Below are 23,641 nucleotides of genomic sequence, written 5' to 3'. Positions count from 1 at the left end.
ACGTACGAGTATTATACGGTTTTGTAAAATCCAGATTCGGCCCAAAATTCGGTCAACGGGACGTGATTCGTCAGTAATTCGGAACGGCATACGTACGTGTATAATTCGATTTATAAATGTGAGTTCGGCTCTGAAAATTCGGTATCTATGTATAACAAATAATTTGTATTTATAAGGTCATAGACCAATTTTTATGTATATGTGTGAGTTATTTAAAGAAAAAATAAACTTAATATGATGATATTAATAATATATACAACATTAGTTATCCAAGAGGACGTCATATGGTGGTTTAGATGCTTGGTTAGTGAGTTTGAAATCTCTCTCACCTTCACCTTTAAATCTCTTCAGTCGTTTTTGTTTCATAAAAATTACAACACGTCTAATATTCGGTCGTGTATGATCGGGAGGAAGTAAAGCCCAGAAAGTGGAGTCTTTAAAAAGTAAAAGCTAAAGAATTTATGGTGAATTAAGCGGACGTATCATTAGGGATATGTAAAATTCGTGAACGATTCGCGAATAATCCGGGAATGCCACATAATACGCGACTTGGGTTCGGAGTTGCAAACGTACGCGAATAAGACGGTAAAATTCGTGATACGGAAAAATTCGTGAATGATTGGCGAACTTACTAACTAGGATCCAGTGGGTGGGAATCTCTATTTCACTTCCCTGCTTTACTCTTTCCTCCAGACTCATAAATCCCCAAAAATTCGATCTCTATTTTGTCTCATAAACCCTAGATTTTCTTATATTTCTTTGTGAATCGTTCTTTCTTTCAATTTTTGAATCTGATGGAGTATTTCAAGTTAAGTTTTCTGATATTCCTCTGTGAATCATTCAGTCTTTTTTTCTTCAAATACAAGGGATGGGTTTTGAATCTGATGGAGTATTTCAAGTTCCTCAAAAATTTCTTCAACTACAAACGGGTGTTGACGGATTATTTCAACATTCTCCCCGGAGAGACTACAGTAGAGATTTTAAGTCGACTACGTGTGGAATCCGTTCTAAATTGCAAATTAGTTTGAAGAAATTGGAAAAGTCTTGTTTCTCATCCATCATTTTCTAAATTGCACTTCCACCATCTTAACAATTCTGCTGCTGATTCTGGTAAGTTGGGGTTTTTGCTTTGATTCGCAATGAGATTAAAACATTTTACTATTTTGAGTATAATGTGAATCATAATGAATCGACAACACCCATTCAGAGAATTAGAAGAATTAATTTTACCCATCCGTATAAGAATTTTAGGTTTATTGGTTCCTTTAATGGTTTGGTATGTGTTTACTGAAGGCCGAGCTGTTTGTATTTTTAACCCAATCACCAAGGAATATGTTCTGCTTCCCAAAATGAAAGAGTATAATTGGTATACTAGTTATGGAACTAGCAGCTTTGGTTATGCTGCTTCAACAGATGAGTACAAAGTTGTCCTAGGAATATATGTTCTGAAGCCTATTACTATACAAGTCCACATTTACACTCTCGGCAGTGGCAATGGGTGGAGGTGCCTTGAAAACTTAAATTCTAAGTATAATGCGTATAATTGGGATGAACCTATCTTTGTTAATGGAGCTCTTTATTGGGTGAACCTTAAATTTGAAAGGATTATCACCTTCAATTTAGCTGAGGAAACTTTTTGTGAAGATCTTTTACTACCTCCGTTGCCACCAGACAACAGATCTTTTACTACCTCTTTTGCCATTAGTCTGGATATCGAAGGAGCCAAATATTTTGATATTTGGCTATTCAAAAAGAAGGATGATAATTATGACAAGATAGGGGGAGAAGAATATCAGTGGTTGGGTTGGAGTAAAGGGGTTAGGATTGACAGAAGCAGATTCTTAGCCATTACGAAGAGTGATGATGTGTTGACTTACGATGTTAACTATCTCAACATTTACGATACAAAAACTTCTGCCTCGAAAAGCCTATGAAGTTCAAGAATTGGCTTCTCCAAGTATCCCCTCACAAGAACACCTTAGTTTTGTTGAAAGAATTAGGGGAAGAAGATACAAAAACAATGTAGCCAGTTTAAATTGAGGACCCAAGAACCTGTGATTTTCCTTTAAAGCAGCTTAAGGAAGATGGGACTCCTGAATACTCATTCTTATAAACTGGTAAAATTCAGTTCTGAAAGTAGTATTCCTATAATGTTATAGACTTTTGAGTTTTGTTTTTGAAATTGGATAACTAGTGAACCTAATGCTATTGGCACAGTTAGTTATGTATGTTGTAAGTTAGTTTTGTTTTGTCTTGTTATCATTGGTCCAACTTTATACCAGTGTTTCTTATGTTGGGTTAAGCTGTATTGCTTTGTTGATTGTGACTTTGTTAGTGAGTCGACGTTTATTCAAGGAAACTGAGAACTAGTGGGGAATACTTACTTCTTAATGTTATCTGATAGATAATTTTAAGGATCCAAATTTTTGCTTTTTCATATTTTCTGCTAGCGCTTTTCATACTGTTAGTGTTGACTTATTGTTAGTGTTGAAGTTACTAGTATCATGTTACACAAAGTGTTAGTTTGAAAAGAAAACTGCACTACCAAATTGGTTTATCTTAAATAATGCTACTTTACCATCTCCATGGGAAGCATCAGTTAGCAAGATACCTTGCAGACTGCTATCGTGATTTCATTTTGGGTTAATGTCCCTAGTGATGACTAGAACGTAGACCATTCCAGGTCTGGAAATCCAAGGCTGCATAATTCTTTTTCCTAATTCCACAATCTATTAAGAATACTGCAGATATTTGGATCATGTCTAAAATTTCCGTGTCTTGTCAATTTGTCTGATAAATCCACAAGTGTTCTTAATCTGGCTTGTTCCTTGAACAATGATTGTATTCCAGTTATCGAGTAGCTAAAATTCTATCTATAATAGTTAATAGGAGTATTTCATTTAAAGGGTGCAGCATTTGTAGGACCTTGCTTTATTCTGTTCTTACAATAGTGATCATTGACTAGACAGATAATTGGTCGATGTGGTTTACAATTTGCAACAGCTTAAGGTATGCTGCGCTTCCAGTAAGATCATCGAGTAGAATTCGTTTTGCTTTATTATGCTCTTACAGTGGTCATTATTTATTAGACATATAATCAGTCGATATGGTTTAGAATTTGCAATACCTTAACTTATATTACTCTTCCTGTAAAGATTATTTAGTAGAATTCAATATCTTTATCAGACCCTGCAAAAAATGTTTGAAATATTAAAATCTTCATAAACTTCTTTGGAGTCTGGTTAACCTCATAATTTGATCAATGAAGAGCCATTGAGCTTCAAAAACTTGGAAACTGAGGCTTAAAATTACACTTTCATATAAATTTTAGGTTCTTGATTGTGCAAACTTATCATATTCGGCTACTCCGTGATGCTGCTATAGCGAAGTTTCAGAAAGCTCATAAGAGTTACTGAACTCCGAGATCTCTTACAGATTTTTCTGGGGGAGCTCATCACTATTTCCTAATCTATTTATTTCAGATGCTAGTGTTTCATTTTAGGATTTTTGGTGATGTTCTTATTTGTGTTTCCTCTCAAATGTAATAGGCGGAAAGTTGGACTTTGCCGCTCTCAAGCGGAGTTCAGTTTTTTTCTTCAACCTTGTGAAACCAGAAGCAGCTGTTTCAGGATGGGTACAGGCAAGGACAAGATCTTCCAAGGTACCCCTCATTTGCTTAACCAAATTAAACCCACACAAGTTTGTAGCAAAATTAATATCTGACATTTAGTTGTTGGTACTCAAAAGATTACTAGAAATTATGGAGATACCAGAGAACCCCCAGACCCCAACCATGCCATATAATTGAGACAACTAGTACAGTTGAGATCTTTTAGCCACTGCATGACAACCTGTATGGAATATTTATGATTTATCAATGCTGTTGAATATTACTCCTTTCGGAGCCTCTCTGCATGCAGCTCCCCAGAAGTGCCCTGTTGCGTCATGCAGGTACATAAACAAGTAAGAAACTGTTTTATGATCATAATTCTCCCCCCAAGTAACATAAGCAGTCCCCTCATTAGTCATTATCCATGTCAATTATCCCTGTATACAACTTCCACACTACCTTGCTCTTTTATAACTGATAACATGATTCACAAACTGTCTAGCTGTTGACTTAGCATTAGGTTTGCTCATTTATAGCATAGAACAGGTTGGTGCAGGGAATATTAGACCATTCTATTTCTGGAAATCCAATGCCGCATTATCTTTGTCCATGTTCCAGCTTTGTCTTCTCCACGAAATCCACAACCTTTTGGAAATACTACAGATTTACCTCATATCAAAAATTGCCGTAGTTTGTCAATTTTGTCTGATATGTATGGAATTGGTATGTGCGTACGAGAACCACAAGAGTTCTTAATAGTTAATGTGGCATCAATACTTGTTTCTTTTACACAGATTGTATTTCGGTTATCTAGCAGCTAAAATTCTATCTGTAATCTTCTAAGAAGCATCCTAAATTCTGTCAAAATTAATAAGAATAATTCATGAAAAGGTTGCAGCCTTTGTAGCACCATGCTTTTGTTGTTGACTTTTGCTCTTGCATTCCTGACCTGTTGCAAATCATGGTTTTGTTGTTTTTCAATATAATCGAGCCTAAGTTTCAAAAAGTCACTTCTGGTCAAAGAATCTCTAAACAGCACCGAACTCTTATAATGCCTGGCAACATTGCTCTGAAGCTTTAAGTTCAGGAACCTTGATTTAAACTATCTGAGAAAGCACTAGGATTTTGTCAAAGTTAGTTTGAGACTTAGCGAGCTTTAATTCTCCTAGAATCACATCTGAGACCACCTGGAAAAACGTTCCACTCACTTCACCCCAACCAAGTCCCCAAATCGGAGTTTATTCAAGACTTTCATAGATGGGACTCCCTAGCCCTAGGGTCTCCCCAACTATACCTACTAACTAGAGTTCATCTCACAACATGGACAATTGGCCAGATTGTTAGTTCATTAGCTTATTAGGCTAGTATTGTTCCCACATAACAAATTTTTTCCTGTCCAGCTTTTAGTAACTCGAAGCCATATCCCTGTAATAGGGTTCCAATTTGGTGGGTGTTGGAAAAAGAAACAAACCTTGTTCTATAACAAAGAAAAATACTGATTGTAGAAATTCACTGCATGAATAAACAAAAATGCAAGCACCAGTATATAACAAGAAAAAAAAAGTCCTGCAGTACAGTGAATCCGCTGTTCCACTATGTACCATTACTATCATTTAAGAAGATTACAGATATTTGCTTAAAAGTCCAAAATTGATGTGGCTCCTCAATTTGTCTAATATGTGCGTAATTCTTAGTTCGTGCCATAGCTACCAGTTCCTAATGGTTAATGCAGAACAAAACTTGTTCTACTCAAAAAAGAGAATTTAGTATGGTTGACCGCAGATAATTGAAAATATGAAATTGGTTCAACCAGAAGATGCTGACATCTCATAGTTGCAAGAGTCAAATTCTGAGAGAAAACACAACTCAAATCAAATATGGTAGACAGATATATTGCCTGTACCCTTAAGTAGTTTGAGATTACATCTTAAAGTAGTAGTAACAGTTATCAGAAAAATTAGAATGAATCATGATGCCCTTTCTCTTTACCCTATTTGTAGATTATTACTGGCTGCATATGCTCTTTTTGGGGAACTATCAGAATGCTCCAACCCAAGATACTGCCCCCAAGCTCCATAAACACTTCTCTGAAAACAGCTGCACACTGTATCTGAATCCTGAAGGTACTCGGGTCGACGCAGCGATGAAAAAAATGCAACCTTCCACTTAGCAAATTCCTTGTCAGGAACCTGCAATTTCTTCTGTATGCGCAATTTGACTACATCTAAAGTCTCTCCTTCATGGATGACCAAGAAAAATGGTTCCCCAAAATTCCGTGCCAGATGTCCATCTTTTGCGAAATGATAAACATGAATCAAGCGATCCTGAGGACCCAAGTTCTTCTCCTCCTCTAGAATCTCCTCTGCCCTTAGCGTCGAGCATTGATCATTAATGTTCACAATATTGTCACTAAACGTAAAAACCTTGAAAATCTTGTGGGAGAAAACTTCCAGCAATCTAAGTTCCGCATCCGGATGAGACAGCTCAACCTTTGTCTTCAGATCATTAATCAGATCACCAACTGTACTTTGTTTTGGAAGTCTAATACTATGAACGACCATATCATTTCTTGTTGAATAAGGGAATGCAATCTTTAGAGTTTTCAAATCTTGCAACTCGGGTAAAGGGACGTCCAGGACTTCGTAATACAAAATATCAGATGTCCGGTGGAAGTGAATCAACATCTCAGACAAGTGGCCAATACCTTGATACTTAATAGCTTGGGGTTTAGGTTTCTGATAGTAACAGTCATGAGAGGTAAGTCTGATCTTTGTTGGGTCACTCAAACCAAGATGGCCAGCTACTCTTTCCGTGACATCATCATATTTTGATACCTTTGACAGCTCAAAACAAAAATCTTCTTCGGTCGGTTTCTCCAAAGATCGGAAATGCACAATCTGACGGTTATGAACATATTCCAGGAAAGAAGGAACATCAGGATAGCGGTTTGGTGTCATACTATCAGCTGAAGCGGGTTTCTGGAAGCAAATAATGTCCCCATCTTCAAGCTTGCTATCGCGGAAGGTGAGCTTCTTGTCTATGCGGTCACACATAACAACAGGCTCAAACTTTATTTCCTCATAAAGTTCTATTTCTTCATCTGGCGAAAACTCGGCCATCCCATTAAGCTTTTTAAGAATTTCGAAAGGCTTACCACTACCCTTCACAAAAAGTCTCCCCACATACCGAATTTCTTCCTTTTCAGCATCATATAGCTTGAAAAAAAGAAGAATATCTTCTTTCTCATTATGACAAGGAGGAGGAATGGGATGTGATTCCGGCCCAATCTCTGTTTCCAAGAATAGCTTTAGCTCTTGGTAGTTCCATGCCCCATTGCCAGCTTCCTTATTTGACATTTCTCTAGCGTTTTCAACGGATTGTGTCTCCTCTTGAAGAGTTAACGGTCGGTATGGACGATAAGTATGATTTAAGCGCTTTGCCCATAACCAAAACCGCTGAAATTGCACAGGCACACCAAACTCTTTAGCAACCTCCACCTTGAAAAGGTTAAAAGGCATTTGTTTCTGGATACGAAAACTGCAAACTTTTTTGTGATCAACAAGGTCAAAATAGATCTCTCTCCCAATCTGTTCAGAAAAGTCCTCATTTCGAGCAACCTTTATAATGGTATACAGGTGAGCCTCTGCTTCTTCCTTCTCCTTTTGCTCCTTTTCTTCTTGTTCTTTCTTCAACCTAATCCTCAGATGTTCAGCAATGTCATTCTCATCCACGTTACACATAATTTCATCTCTATCACTTTCACGTACATACACGAGCATATATGCATTTGAATATTTTGCCTCCCCACCGTATTGCTCCTCTAATACCCGCTTGATATCTCCTTTGTTACCCGCTCATCAACCATTTCTCTGAGTGTGTTGGTCTTATATAAGCATAGTAGTGTCCACCATGTCCCCCACCAGTGTGAACCAAAACACCATGAAGCGTGTAAAGATTGCGAACTCTTCTATCAGCATCTGGAGATAAGTATTTCCCATCCTCCCTGTCAAGATCAAGTTGCAAGGGGAATTCATACTAGGGATGCACATGGGTCGGTTTGGGTCGGGTTTGGCCTCACCCACCACCCAACCCACTGATGGTGGGTAGCAGAAGTTGTCATCCACAACCAACAACATAACAATGGGTCGGTTTTCACCCGACCTACATTACAATGGGTTGGGTCGGGTGGGTGGTGGGTTACCCACCATAAAATACACATTACAGTTACATTGCATCAAAAAAAAAAAGTTACAGACTTACCTAAGACTCTTACAGATGACAATTAAAGAACTGACCCCAAGTCAAGTGTAAACAAATGATAATTATAATTCAGAGAAGTAAGAAGTTGGTGCAAAGTTGCAAAGTGCATACAAATTACAAGAAATGAGTTCAATTGTTCGAAGCTCAAAAGATAAAAGACTATTCAAGGAAGTGATTGAAGAAGTGAAGACTGAAGTGAAGTTAGCGATTTAGGTTTAGGCATTATATATCACTACTTCAACGGTTGTGATTCATTTAGGATAGGTAATGTAAGGGTTAATATTAACTAAGAAATATTTAGCTGGGTGGGTGGGTTGGGTCGGGTGAGGGAAGCTTTGACCCATAGTCGATCCACAATACTATGGGTTTTGATGTTGTGACCCATGTCGACCCGCTCCTAGGTGGGCTGGGTCGGGTGTGGATAATTTCATGCGGGTGTGGGTTGGGTCGGTGGGTTGAGTCGAGTTTGTGCAGCCCTAATTCATACCGATCATTTATTTTTACCATCATGTCTCGCTTAAAATCATATTCATATCGTTTGAGCTGGAGTTGGAGAACAGGCGGGAAGTCATTGAAAAGGACACCCTTCTTTGCATCCTGTAAACCATGTTGTTGATCAGCATGATACTTGTTATCACCTTCAAGACGCTCCACTTCGACATACTTGTCGAAGGAAGCAACAACATCCCTACAGCCTTTTACATCAAGTTGAATGTCATAAAATGACTCCTTTCTAGTAGATTTGTAGTCCACATTGATACATTCAATGTAGTTCATATGGTGACCTTCGAACAAGTGCTGTATCGTACCCTCCACAGCAGTTCCCTTCATTCTAATTTCAAGCTTTTCACACAAAACCCTACTAAGTTCCTTCACATCACGTTGCATGAAAGACTCTTGTGTATTCCATCCGAAAGATTTAGTGAGTTCCTCGGTAGAGACGCTATTTTTACCGAATTGAAGCTTATAAAACAAAGTCTGTAGAGCCAAAGGGATGCTTCCTCCTGAGGCCAAATCATTCTCAGTTGTTGGCATATGGTACACTGCCTTCCTGAAATAAGGTATATGATATAGAGTCTGGAGAAGAGAGTTCATATAACATGTTGCTCCCTGATTCTCAAGACCAACATAAACCGTTCCTTCTCCAGAATCCTTGACAGAAACCTCTGCTTCAATTATACAAGTATCATCTACGAGATACCCGGCAGTAGGGTAGTGGAGTAACTTAAGAGTCATGATCGATGGAAAACCCATCTCAGTTTCTCGTGCAGTAAATTGGTGTTCTGGGAAATGTTTTCTCATTGTGATCTTGTGATGGACTTGATTGACGACTGTCAAGTTGAACTGTGCACACCTGCTCCACCCATATGGCAAATTATCCGAGTCCGCAACAGCAAGGTACAGCGATAAGTGATCTATGTTTTTGCCCTTGGGATACATCACCACACGCCAATTATAAGTACCAACAGTGAAAACATCAGAGTAATGTTTTTCAGTGTTCAGCTTCGAAAAATTCTCAATCTTCCAGGTAAATTTCATAGAAGAAGAAGAAGAAGAAGGATCCTCAACTGGCTGTGCCCTAACGGCTTCTTCTGCTGGTGCGACTTCCATAGGTTGAGGACCTTCAACAACCTCTTCTGAATCTGGAACTAACATCACAGTATCCTCCTGATCTAACGCCGGCTGTGGATTAGTCATCAGAGTCATGCCTTGAAATTTGAAGATGAATTGAAGATTTCTGAGAAAAAGAATCCAAGCAGAAAGTTTTCGTGTTGAGAAACCCTAAAAAAAAGCCCTGAGAATTGAGAGATTTCGATGATATTTATTTATAGAGTTCAGTGATAACGAAAGGAAACCGCTCTGCTTGCCCTGCCTTTTTAACTTCCAGAAGTCATACGTGCCCTACTAGGTATATAATACGGGAAACCAAAGCAAAGTAAGAGTTACTTGACAGACGACTTTAGTCAAGTAGGTTTGACTCAACGTTAGGTCGCCGTCATTCTACTGCTTACCTTCCGGTTTGCAAAAACGCTCTGAATGATGTCGTGGTAGGAAGATTAGAATTATAACAGCAAAAGAATAAATTCATGTATGTTAAGTGGAATATCTTTCTTAATATGAGTAATTTTGTCAAGTCTCTTCAAACAAAGGTAATAATAGAGGTACCAGGTATAATAAGGTCTTGATGCCACTTATAACTTCTGTTATAGACACAGTGGTCATCAGGGAGAATCTTATAAAAGTTTCTTAATGTTAATAATATTCAGGGTAAATCTTATTTATTATCGGAATGTCATTGTGTCTAATCTATATAAATAGTGGTTGTATCTATGATGCACCGATACCGATACGGTGATATTGATACGAGAATTCGTCAATTTTCATAAAATGGGAATACGAGATACGGTGGGTTACGTGTATTTATTAAAAAAATATTTCATATTAGCATAATAATAATTCATTCTACTAAAAAATCATAAAATAAAAAATCCGATAGATACTATTTTGAATATTAAAGTGAGCAAATATTAAATTTTCAGCAATTTGGGTTTCAGTCTTACTTATGTTAATTGAAAGGATATAATCATATGTACTCCGATTTCTCTCTGAACGACATGAAGAACTTGACTGCCCAATAAGCCTTAAAGCTAGATTTTTCTAACACCGTTTTTTTTTTGAAGCACCATAAAAATAAATACCAAGTCTCTTTTCTTTATAGCCAAACAAATTATTAGGTTTAGATATAATTATTCGTTATGTTCATGAGTACAAATATCTATAAATATTTAGATTTTATGTATTTTATAAATATATAGATATTGTATAAAAAAATAAATGTTAGATTATAGGAAGTATCCCCTACCCTTTTTGTAATTAAAAAAAGGTGACACTTTAAATGGAGTATCTGATACGTATCCCCAGATATCCCCAAGTATCTGACACTGATACGGCGCCGATACGGATACATCACCAATTTTGAAGTATCCGTACTTCATAGGGTTGTATTCTCCCTTTTTCGACACACACAATTCAAAAGAATTCTCCTTCTTTCTATTTTTCTATCTTTTACACTATATTGATTATTTTTTTCACCTAATATTTGTAATCTATCTTTATCAAAAAATAATCGTCGTTTTTACCTCGTTATTATTATCTTTGTCACAAAATAATCGCCGTTTTTACCTCGTTATTAATAATGCCTTATCTAGCTCTGCCAAAACCCATCAACATCGTTTTAGAGCTTTAAACTCTATACTTTGACAAGATTCTTCTCAGTTGAAAAATCCTAGTTATCACCCTTGTTCTTCATTCATTATCTAGGTTGATAATCAACAAACTCTTAATCAATGACGCCCTATGCATCATCTTGCGTTAAATATGTTGATTCTGCTTGAACAAGATTAGGTTTGACTTATTCTGTTTAATTGGTTAGAAAGATTATGATAATTAAAAACAATATTTGTGCCCAGTAAAATTCGATACAAAATTAGATTATAACCATAGATTCTTCTACGAGGGATAGGATTTTTTTTTGGGTTAATCCACTTTGGTGTTTCAGAAGAAACGTCGGCGACCACCTTGATTGTTTTATCCTGACTCATCTAACTCGTCGTCTGGATCTAATTAAAATCACCTGGGTCATCTGGATTTGACTTAATATTCCCTGTTTTTTTGAGTCAGATTTAATTCAAAAAATTTTGTTTCCATAAGTCAAAAGTAGTTTATTCCCATAAATTAGAAGTACTTTGTTATTTCACCGAGTTAAGGACTAGGTAAGTCAGGATCGAATCAGATCTTGACCCCTAATCAGCAAAAGAAAGAAAAAAATGCTCGCCATGCCACACTATTTCGTCCATGGGGTGATTTGGATTCACGATTCTTTAGTTTTTTATTAAACAAAAAAATACTCTTTATCTCATTCATTAATTGTTTTAGTATTATGAGTTCTTTCCTCAATATTATCTCTAATTAAGACGTTACTTGTTTGATCCTGAAACTACTTATACCAGTGCCTAAGTGTGTAGTCTTCTGCATCCCTATAAAGTCGATATACAGTGGGAAACAACTAAGAAACTAGCTAGACCGGTCTGTTTTACAAAGTCACATCACAAATCAATGTACTGACAATTTTTCAGCATCAAAAACTGTTGGAATTTTTGAATAGAAATATGAATAGGTGTGTCAACTCATTTGAGTCTTTTCAACATTAGTGTCTTATTCCAAGGGATGTGACTCTCCACCAAAGGTTGTGACTCTTCATGAAAGGACTTCTCCAAGGGTCACCTCTAAACCTATATAAACCCCGCTCTTTCTCCATTGCGAAGGTGTGTTTTTTAGAGTCATAAAACTAGTACTAGAAATTTAAGAGTTTGCATGTGTCTTCAAGAGTTAAAAAAAGAGTTTGTGCTACATCCATTCGCGATCGCTGTTCGGTGTTATCGAAGTGCTGCGAAAAATATCGAGGTATTGTTGAATGTTGGAGACATGTGCCGCCAAAACTGTAACAACATTATATACAGGGCATCAAATATCTTAAGCAAATAGATTACTCGCCTCAATACACCCATGTAAGTTTGTTTAAGTTTTGTGATTGATCATCTTCTTCTATCCTTGTTTTCTTGTTTTGTTGTTGGTATTACGAAACGTAATACATAGATGAAAACCGTGTTACAAAGAGTTGTAACAGATCGGTGGATGATACACGAGTTGTATTATTGGAGAATCGGTAACGAAGATACATACCCAACAATCTTAAGACATTTGACTCTATCTTTGTTACTGATTTGTGGTTTACATATAAACTTGTTTTGGCTATTCCGTTCAATACTGAAACAGCCACGTTTGTAAGTGGTTTGTAGGATCAGAATCTCGCAATGACAATGTTTCAGCGAAATTATCAGTGACATAGTACAATTAGAAATTAATCCAAAACCAAAAGAAGATGAGGATGATCAAGCTGAAGATTCATGGTCAATCAATAGACTTCTAGTCGATACTGGAAGCTCTGTGAACATCTTATTTTATCATACTTGTAAAACCATGGGTGGAAGAGATGATGATCTTATACCATCAACATATAAGATATATGGTTTTAATGGTACTGCTCACAAGCCTAAAGGGGAGGTTACTATGCGAATTACATTGAAGGGAATATCTTCTGAAATCTCATTATGTGTCGTTGATGTAGAATCACCTTACAATGCGTTAATTGGTCGACCTTGGCTACATGGGATTCTAGGTGTAGCTTCAACTTTCCACCAATGTTTCAAATTCCCTCACCCCAATGGTGTAGGAATCATAAAGGGAGATTGGGTCGAAGAAAAGAGATGTTACGAAACTGAGATAGAATCTTGCGAAAGAAGAGCAAACAAGAAGGAAAACTGGAGACACAAAATCTTAGATGTACAAAGAAGTGAGAGGTTGATGGTGGAAACAATCGAAAAGAAAGGAGAAGAGATGTTGCGAAATTAATGCTAGCTCAGAATAAATATGATGAATTTACTACTACCAAGGAAGCAGTAGCAGAAAATAATAAAGAAGCAGAGGATGACAAAGCTAATAAAAACAAGAAATGTATGAATGATCAAGTTGTTGCGATACTCTCGCAATAAGTAAAATTCTCAAAAATACATTTGATTGAACAACAAAATTGAGATTGCGAAATTCAAATACAATATAATGATTTGCGAGACTCTCGCAGAGATAATTAATTTTACAGAAAATAAACAGAGAAGAATGACAAAAGAGAAAGAGGCTAACCTTTATGGCGTACACCCTAGTTCGCGAATACAATTTTGCAAGAGGCAAATGTAAGACCTAAAGTACGTCATATAAGGTGGTACCTGTTGCATGGCTCAGGGAAAGGCTACACCATCCCCGGAACCTGAGTCATGGAGATTTAGGGTCAATAAAGCCCATCCGAGAGAGGCACCTTGGATTCTCAGCTTAAGCATATGACTTGGGTTGGGCGACTAAGGTAATAAGGACTCTCCCAAGGAGTGCAAATCTGATCAAGGCGCCGAGGTACACGGTTGAGTCAAGATTGCCCGGGACGTTTGAAGTGTACCTTGCCATTCTTGACAAGTCTTGGCTTATACTGCACTCGCCCTGAAGAAAACCCTACTTAGGGTGCAGTCTCGTAACCATAAGCCCTATAGGTAAAAGGGATAAGAGGCTGCGAAAACAACTGGTTGTTGTTAAGACTGGATGGGAGGAGCTAACCTCGTATGGTAAAAGTACGCCTCCTTGGAGGGGAAACCAGGGGGGAGATAAGGGCGGGACCCTCCATTAGGGAGATGATAAGTGTCTTAAGACGCAAATGTCATGAGGCTTTTTATTCGCAAGGGTATTAAGGATTGTCATATTTGTGCAACAATCCTGAAGAGGCAATAATACAAAAGAAAAAGATAAGACGAGATCAATGGGTTTTCGCATGAAAGTGTGAAGACGTCCTGCGATTTCGTCGCAAGACGACAATGTCATGGGGCTTTATTTTCGCAAGAATATTAAGGCCTGTCATATTGTCGCAACATTCCTGAAGAGGCCATAATACAAAAGAGAAAGTTAAGGCAAGATCAATGGGTTTTTGCATGAATGTGCAAAGACGTCCTGCGATTTTGTCGCAATGACAAGAGGTGGCATAATAAGACCTTTAATTAGGAAGGCAAAATAAGACCACATATGAATGAGATTTTGAAAAGAAACAAAATTTACTTCGCACAAGATTGCGAAGTTATACAATAAGAAAATTTTATGAAATCTCTCATTTGGATTCAAATAACAGAGGCAAGTATGGGAATGTATGAAATTAGAAAATGTTATTTGCTTCCATATGATAGATTTAATCAAAGATTCAAGAATTAATGATTATATTGATTAACTGTATTGCAAAGAAGAATTGTTTTAATGAAGGTCAAAATGAAAGAAACAGAAATATACAGAAAGAAGAAATAAATATACAAGTATTACAAAGAATCAAAGAAAGAAATAAAGACTACTTCTTGGTTGATCCTTCATTATCTTCATTAGACTTATTCCCTTCTTCGTCTGCGTCAGAATCTTCATCACCATCAGAACTTCCATCACTATCAGATTCTTCATCATCAGCTTCGCTATCAGAGATAATCAAACTGGGAGTATTCTGTGGGATTTCTTCCAAAAGACAAGGATAATCAGAATGTGGGATATTATGATCATCATAAACCATTTGGATAGTCTGATTCCGAAAATGCATAGCATCATTCTTAAAATTCGCAACAGTGATCTTGATTTGATTCTTTAATCTAGAATACTTGTCGTTGTGAGAAGAAAGATTCTTTGCGAGTTCCTCCTTTTCAGCTTCGAGTTCTTCAATCTTTTCACGATATCTATTTTCAGAATCTGCGAGCAAAAGACAATCAATTATTAACTTGATGAGAATTCATAAGAAACAAAAAATTAGTAAAGAAGATCAGTTAGTAACCTTCTCTGTCAGAAATCATACCTCTAATCAAGGTTGTATGCTCAGCTTGAAGACTAACATTTACACATAAGTCTTTTCTAGCATCATCTAAGATTTTCGCAGCCCAAACAAATTCATCCTCACTACTTATAAGAATACGAGAACGAATTTGATTTTCCCTTTTGCAGAGTTCGACATTCTTGCGGTTAGCTTCATCTCGTTCAAGTTGAACTTCAAGAACAGCCTCTTGGAACCTCGCCAGAGCCTTGGAACCTTGATCAGAGATGCGATCCTTATCATCCATGAGACCACTAATTTTGGTTCTTAACTCATTGGTTTTCTCTTTATAATCAAGAAGGAGACGCTTAAATTGATTGGCTAAGCCTAAACTAGATCTATGATCAATTTCTAAGAGGCGAAGTTTAGATCTAAGCTCATTTAGAGAAAGAGAAGAAATTCTATCATTTGAGAAGCTATTTAAGGAATTGTTAAGACGCTCAAGAAGGGTATTATTATCCAAGGCATTAGGAAATGAACTAAGAAGGGTAACTTCATCAGAAAGACCATAAATGTATGCAAAAAGGATTGTTTAAATAAGATAAAACAACAGGATGAATGAATAAAGAGAAAAGAGAAAAGTAACATACCGTAAAGATGATTATTAGCTTGCTGAAGACTAGAAATTTTGTTCTTATACGAGGAAGAATCAATTTCTAATTGTCTGTTTTTCTCGCGAAGATTTTTAACTTCAGCTTCCAATTCTTCATTCTTTTTGCGAAATTGAAGATTTTTCTTTTCAAGATTTTCGCGTCTTCTCTCTAGATCTTAGGAAACAACAAAACAAGCTTTTCCAGCCTGCAAAAAAATATAAAAAATATTAATATAAAAAGAAATACACCAGACTATTGAGAGAGTGCAAAAAATCGGGAGTCACTGATCTAGAAATTCCACGAAGAGAGTTATCACCATCCAGTAAAGGAACATCGCAAAGGGTAGCGAGAGCTTTGCAGGTATCTGCGAGTTGTCTATCTATCATTCCTTGTAGAGAATCAGAAAAGAGGCCGATAACTTAGTCATAGAAGATTCAGGTGGAGAATCTTCACTTGCAGCAATATCATCGTTGTCCTCATCACCCTTATCACTTTCAGAATTTTCGTGAGGAGAAATATTTGAAGGGGAAGAAGAACGAACTTTCATTTTCTTTGGAGGAGGACCACTTGATTTTTCCTTGCGAAGAGCACCTTTACCTTTATCACCAATCTTCGCAACATCAGCAGATTCTTCTACTTCAGCAATAATCTTCACACACAGATAGAGATAAAAAATGGAAGCATGGAGGTAACAATACTATTTAAAATCATAAGAGAAGATTTTTACCTCATCTGTGTATGAGCGAAGAGCTAACAGAGTACTAGATTTCCCAGTCCTGTTATAACTATCCTTCAGTTTTTGGATCTGCGGAATGTCGCAACAGTTAGCGAACAGAATAGTAAAAATCAATAAAGAAATATAAAATGAGTTAAAGGGGAGAAACATATTTATTTCTCCTTCTCGGGACAAGAGAAAACCCAAGGTTGATAAGCAGCGAGATTCGCAGGAAGAATATTTGACCCAGCAATGTAGGGTCCATTTAGCATCAAAGGAAAAACACACCATTTATCATCTTTGGATTGGCGAGGAGTTGTGTTTTTACCAGAATGCCAATCAATATCTTGCATAAGAATTTCGGCTTCATCAATATTATCTTTCCTTTTTAAGCGAATACCCCAGCGAGTATTCTCTTTCTTCATGCAGATAAGTTCATAGTTCTCAAAGAAACTCGCCATTGTATACTTCTCAACAACTATCTCTAGGTTTGCGAATTTAGGATCCCTAAGTTTTTTGGAGTACAGAGATCCTCTACCAGCACCACGATTAGCGAACTCTAGCATCAGACGGATGCAGTCCCCACTCAGTTGGAAGATGGCTCGCGAAAATCCCGAATGAGAAAGAATTTCATAAAATAAAGGAAGATCTGGGTTATATAGAGGAATAGGGAGACCTGCAAGAATCTGACCTAGCGAAATTATGATTGATTGATCATCACAATATTGATCAGAGAAAAGCTTGACAGAAAGAATTGATTTGGTATTCTCACCAGGAATGATGGAGAGTGTGAAACCTTTATCAGCAAGATCTTTTTGGATATCTTGTAAATTCTTCTCATATCTATGACCACTTGGAGCCATGTTTGAATATAGAGTATGGGAATGTATAGAAAGTAAGAGGATTGAAGGAAGAAAAATTACAGCAGCAGAATTTGCAGAAGAATAATAGAGTTGCAGAGATGAGAGAATAAAATAGAAGAGAAAGTAAAAAAGAAAAGTGGAAAAAGGGGGTAAGAAGAGTATATAAAGGATATTTTTTACTCGAAGAAATAAACACCATTAGGACGAAAACATGTGAGCGGTTGAAAAACAGCGGTTACAGAAGACATGTCAAGAAATAAATGGAAGAGAAAGTACGTGTGATAAATGTAGAATATGAAAAGATGAACAGCTGCGGAATTTCTCACATCATTCTATACTTTGCAGAGAAGATATGAGAAGAGGCAAGATGTAGGATCAGAATCTCGCAATGACAATGTTTCAGCGAAATTATCAGTGACACAATACAACAGCGTCGCAGAACAATTTCAGAAATGATAAAATAAATGACGTCAGCTAAGATCTCGAGAAAGATATGATAATCCTGCGAAAATTAGAGAGTTTGTGAAATTAACATCTGTAAGGTTGCGAGAATGTCGCAAACCATACCCAAAAATAAGGGACAAATTAGTTGTCATCCACTATATATTTCCTTATAAATAGTCGTTCGAATTGTAAAGAGGAGAGAGATCTTTTTTGAAGTACGAAACAAATAAATAGGAGAGAGAAAGTTTAGAGCAGAGATCATTCTTGAATTCTTTATCTTTTCTTGTAAGAACATTCAAAGATTAATCAATAAAATTAAAAATACAAACTTAAAATGAGTTGATTAATAATGAAATCACATGAACAGTATAGTGTAGGATTTCCTGCAACTACATGGTTAGTTGTTGTGACATTTTGAAATATTAATTATGCACAGAACTATACACATGGAGTTTCTTTACTGTTCAAAATTTAGTTTGAACATTTCATTGGCACCCATAAAATACGGTTGTATGGTAAAGCAGCGTTGCCAAATAGAAATATAAATTTCTCGTGCGACACAGTATGTGGGACTGGTAGTGTACTCACTTGGGATTCTGTAATGTACTCAAAATCTCAGAATCTCAGGCATAGTTTTCTTGGACGGTTTGGGTATGGACCTAGTCTGAAAGTCCCAATAGACATACTACTATGTGTGTGTCGACTACAGAAACTTACCTACAGGGGGTTAGTAGTGGGGATTTCGAGAGATTTTAATGTATTTAGGTTTTCTCCTGTTAGTCTTGAGGGAGTTTGAGGGAGTCTCTCCAAATCTCCGTTAGTCGTGGGGGAGTTTAGAGGAGTCTCCTAAACTCTCTAGAAAAAACCTGTTAGTCGCTGGGGAGTTTAAAAAAAGCTCTTGAACTCCCTGTTAGTCATAAAACCCTACAACACTAGGGAGTTGGTTTCTTTGGGGAGTTCGAAGGAGTTTTTAGTGTATTTTGGTCTCACAACAAATCTCTCAAAAAGAGTAGAGATTTTGGAAGGAGTTTGGTGCGTAGAAAACCATAGGAGAAAGAAGAGGAAACGTTTTTTTTCCAGGTATGTTTTTTTTCTTCTTTGATCTCCATGATTGTTTATAATAGTTTGATTTGTGTACTATTTTGATTGTTTTTCATATCTTTGATATCCATGATTGTGTGTATAGTTTTTTTTGTGGGTACTCTTTCTCTGTCAAACCCTAATTTGTGGTTCAAAAGATTTTGGTAAGAAATTGCATGATTTGATTATAATGATATCTTTAAATTCAACCGTTGGAATATGATGAAATTTGATTATGTTGTAGTTTAACTTTTGATAGAAGTAAAGTAAAATTTACACGCGTATCAGGTCACGTTTGCTACTTCAAAGCTTGCACAATATATGACTATGGTCTGCTGAGTTTAAATCCCGAATAGGGGACTGATTCCTATTTATCTCATTCTCCGCTTATCGGACAAAGCTGAAATTTTAGTATGATGTTTGTATATATGAAGGTTACCTACTGTAGAAATTTCATGAAGTTCTGATCACTTTAGGTACACCAAATTGTGAGAAATCCGGAACTGAATTCTGTATGCACGTATTGAAAGTAGTCGGGTTCTGAATAATGTATCTTTTTAATGAACCGTTGGAATTCTATGATTTTTGAGTGTGTTGTGGAATATTGAGTTGTAAGTGTACCATAAAAATTTAAAGAGCATCAGGTAAGTATTAGTACTGCAACGATTGGACAATCTGAAACTATGTTTCGGTGAAACATAATTCCTTTACAGCTATCTTCATAATTTGTTATGTCATCATGCATTAATTGGCTTGCTACTTTGCATGGGTGTCATTGAGAATCACTATCACTTGTTAAGTCATCTTATTTAGAAACATACTTCTCTTCTATTCTATATGCCAAAGTTCAATACAGTGGCGTACTTCATTCTGTATTGGCGTGTTTTAGCCAATTCATACGGTGCTTTTGTTATAATGATATCTTTAAATTCAAACGTTGGAATATGATGAAATTTGCGTATATCACAGTTGACCTTATTATAGAAGTACAGTAAAATTTTCACGCGGATCAGGTCACGTTTGCTACTGCAAAGCTTGCACAATAATATGACTATGGTCTGCTGAGTTTAAATCCCGAATAAGGGACTGATTCCTATTTATCTCATTCTCCGCTTATCGGACAAAGCTGAAATTTTAGTATGATGTTTGTATATATGAAGGTTTACTACTTTAGAAATATCATGAAGTTCTGATCACTTTAGGTACACCAAAGTGTGAGAAATCCGGAACTGAATTCTGTATGCACGTATTGAAAGTAGTCAGGTTCTGAGTAATGTATCTTTTTAATGAACCGTTGGAATGATATGATTGGTGAGTGTATTGTGGAATATTGAGTTGTAAGTGTACCGTAAAAATTTCAAGAGGATCAGGTAAGTATTAGTACTGCAAAGATTGGACAATCTGAAATTGGGTTTCGGTGAAACAGATAAAATTCCCGTGATCAGGTAACGTATCATACGTGGGATATGTCTCAGAGGAAAGTGATGAACAAGATAAAGATGAAACTCAATATATGAACACAAAGAAAATTCCTGTCAGAAAAACGGCACCAAAGAAAAGACCAAGGTGTGACATTGGTGACACTTCTACATCAACTAATCCTACTGGGCAGTCTGATTATCTAGAGAAATTGGTTGCCAACAGTTCATCGATTGCTTCTTCTATTGATTCAATGCATTCTCTTATTGCGAAAGAGAAAGAAGACCGCAAAATTGAAAAAGAAATGCGCAGAATTGATAAGGATAAGAAAGATAACCAATTATGGGATCTTTTTTATGGCATGAATGAAATTTCTTAGGAAGATAAGATGAAAGTAATTGAAATGCTGGACAACAATCACAAGAAGAACTTATTCATACGTTTTAATCCTGAAGAGAGTAGTTGTGGATTGGTTCAAAGTTAAAAGCATAAACCTGTCATCTTTGCAAGTTTCTATTAGTTTAATGGGCTTTTAGAGTTACAACATTTGATCGTTTTTCTTCATAACTATTAGTATTTAATTTTTATTTTCTCCTAGTTGAGAACTTATTGTTATGGATTGATTGCACAAAATAACATACTATTGATACAGAGATATGATCATTTTCATTTATTTTTTTCGTTTGATTAAAGATCAATGTTATTTGCAAATAAGGGTTTATTGTTTCTTAAAAGAGAATGAGTTAGGAGTGAACTCTCTCAAACTCCCCAAAACTCCCTCTAATAAACTCTCTCAAACTCCCTACACTCTCCCAAACTCCCTGAACTCATAAACACAAAACTCTCTCAAACTCCCTACACTCTCTCAAACTCTCTCAAAATCCCTGAGATTTAAAATACACTCAACTCTCCTGAAATCACTCGAGGACTAACCCCCTGCTAGTGTTTTGGAAGATTCTCTCCATTCTCGCCACAAATGCATCTAAAACATGGAGTTTCTTAGAAATTTGCTGCACCGTTGTTATATTTCTCTTCTAAGAGACATCTTGTACATCAAATGATGCATGACGGTTAGGTGGAAACACTAATTAGTTTCTTAAGTATGAAAAATACTTGTAAGAGACGGCTGGTGTATGAAAGGGCACATGCCGATTAGGTGCACATAATTTGAATGGACGGTTTGATTCATCCTACAAGTGGCAGTTGAATGTGTTTTTGATTTTTCAAATAGAAAGATGAAATTTGAGAAGTCACGACCCTTCAAGGTCCAACGGTTGTTTGTCAAAATTTGGAGGCGGTCAATTTGGCTTCTCTTGTTTGAACTTTTAAAAAACAAAATTAGTGACAAAACCCCTAGGTGAACAAACTAGTGATAAGAAAAAACCGGTCATATTATTTTTAACAAATAAAAACCGTTTCAAACAAAACTGGGAAAAAAACCTTAACTCAAATAAAAATTTTAAAATTCAGTTTTTATTTGATTTCTGAATTCCAAAATTAACCTTCCGCATATAAAAACACTTTCAAAGGAAAGTTTGGCGGAAACAAGAAAGTAAAAATGATTTTTTTCTCTCTGAACCGAACAAATCAGATTCAGAAAAAGTTTGATTCTTCTTTCCTAGTTTTCTTCGTTCTTTTCGTTTCAATTCAAAGATTCGTCATCATCTTCTCCCAATTTCAATTCAAAAATTGAGAGAGCAATTTTAGGTTTGTTTGATTGAAGAACCGGAAGATAAGCTACAAGTTTTGAGATCTGTTTATTCGAGATACGTAGAAGAATCCAATTCAGTTGTTCGAAGAAGAGAAGATAAACGTAGTTGTTCGAAGAAGAGAAGAATCCAATTCGTTATTCGATATCTGGTTTCAATTCAGTTTAGCTGAAATCATATTTCCGCTTTTCAAGTTGAAATTGAATCTCGAATTGAAGAATCCAGCTGAACAATCAAGCAACTTCGTGTTGATCATCTTCGTCTTCATATTAATCTTCGTCTTCAAGGAATCAATCAACTTTTCAGGTATTCAATTCTCTTTTTTGTGTTGATTTTTGATTTTGTTTGTGTGAATTTGCTAGTCACTCTTGTCGAATAAACTGAATTGATGTTACCATATGATTTTTTATGTTTGTGTTGATGTTCTTATGAAGGATTCCATCTCTTTGGAATTTTTTTTCAAAAAAAAAAATTTGTTGTCGATATTCATATCAGGTGAAACTGTTTTTGGTTTCATCATTTTGTTCTGTAGATTATGGATTTTGTTCTCGCATTTATATGTCACAAAGAAGATTGTTTAACTCTTCGTATTGGCCTCCAAGAGTCTTTTGCTAATTTGAAGACTAGTATATGCTCAAGTTGGTGTGAATTCTCTCCTCCTTCTATGGAAATTTTTCACATGGTTGATGATCAGCAAAAGGTCATTCATTCTGATTTTGATCTTTAATGTTTGGCTCTATTTAGTATGTATAATAAAGAAGGGATTATGGAGTTACTCGTAAGTCACAAAGCTGAGAGTTCTGGTTCAATAAGTTCAGGAATTATAGCTTTCGATGACCAGCCACAAAGTTCTAGAATTATACCTTTTGAGAAGCCACGGATTGATTATGATGTTCCATATAAAATTAAGGAACCGTTGAAGTCTGCTCACTGGTTACATCTTTTTGAAGGAGTTGAACAGTTGTTTCCGGGAGGTGTTGAACAAGTTCGTTGTGATTTACAGAAGTATCACGCTGCATCTGGTTATGAATACACGGTATATAGGAATGAGAAGTTGAGGATTGGTGCACGTTGTGCTAATAAGAACAAAGAGGAGAAATGTGACTGGCATTTATATGCTGTGTCTGTTGATGGTGTTGTAGGAAGTCCTTTTATTATCAAGGAACTAAATAATCAGCATACTTGTGTTGGTGGATTTGTTAACATGCCACGGATATCGAAGAAACTAGTTAATAGCTTGATTATTGATGAAATTAAACAGGATCCTAATAAGAAAACTAAGCATATTATGGAATCTTTTACGAGAGACTTCGGCTTTGACATTAGTCGTTATTATGCATACGCAGGTAAGAAGCATGCACTGAATACTTCATGGGGAGAGAACGAGAAATCTTTTATGTTCTTGAACTGGCATAAGAACAAGTTGATAGAAACCAATCCTGGTTCTCAC

At 36.3% G+C, this 23,641-nt stretch overlaps 3 protein-coding genes across 3 annotated transcripts; 1 reads left to right on the top strand and 2 right to left on the bottom strand.

The window, feature by feature from the left end:
* Positions 1-1,268: 1,268 nt before the first annotated feature.
* Positions 1,269-1,934, top strand: LOC113316692. Its single transcript, XM_026564840.1, has one exon. It carries the CDS (start codon positions 1,269-1,271, stop codon positions 1,932-1,934), a length of 666 nt encoding a protein of 221 aa, XP_026420625.1.
* Positions 1,935-5,595: 3,661 nt separating this feature from the next.
* Positions 5,596-7,350, bottom strand: LOC113316691 (ubiquitin carboxyl-terminal hydrolase 13-like). Its single transcript, XM_026564839.1, has one exon. The coding sequence runs from the start codon at positions 7,348-7,350 to the stop codon at positions 5,596-5,598; it is 1,755 nt and encodes a 584-aa protein (XP_026420624.1).
* Positions 7,351-7,456: 106 nt separating this feature from the next.
* Positions 7,457-9,568, bottom strand: LOC113316690 (ubiquitin carboxyl-terminal hydrolase 13-like). Its single transcript, XM_026564838.1, has 2 exons — positions 8,358-9,568; positions 7,457-7,613 (listed from the first exon to the last, which is right to left on the bottom strand). Exons 1-2 carry the CDS (start codon positions 9,566-9,568, stop codon positions 7,457-7,459), a joined length of 1,368 nt encoding a protein of 455 aa, XP_026420623.1.
* Positions 9,569-23,641: the final 14,073 nt, after the last annotated feature.

This window comes from Papaver somniferum, chromosome 10 (genome assembly GCF_003573695.1).
Source record: "Papaver somniferum cultivar HN1 chromosome 10, ASM357369v1, whole genome shotgun sequence".
Classification (NCBI taxonomy): domain Eukaryota; kingdom Viridiplantae; phylum Streptophyta; class Magnoliopsida; order Ranunculales; family Papaveraceae; genus Papaver; species Papaver somniferum.
The sequence above is the reverse complement of the archived record's forward strand: the minus strand, read 5'-3'. Positions and strand labels throughout refer to the sequence as shown.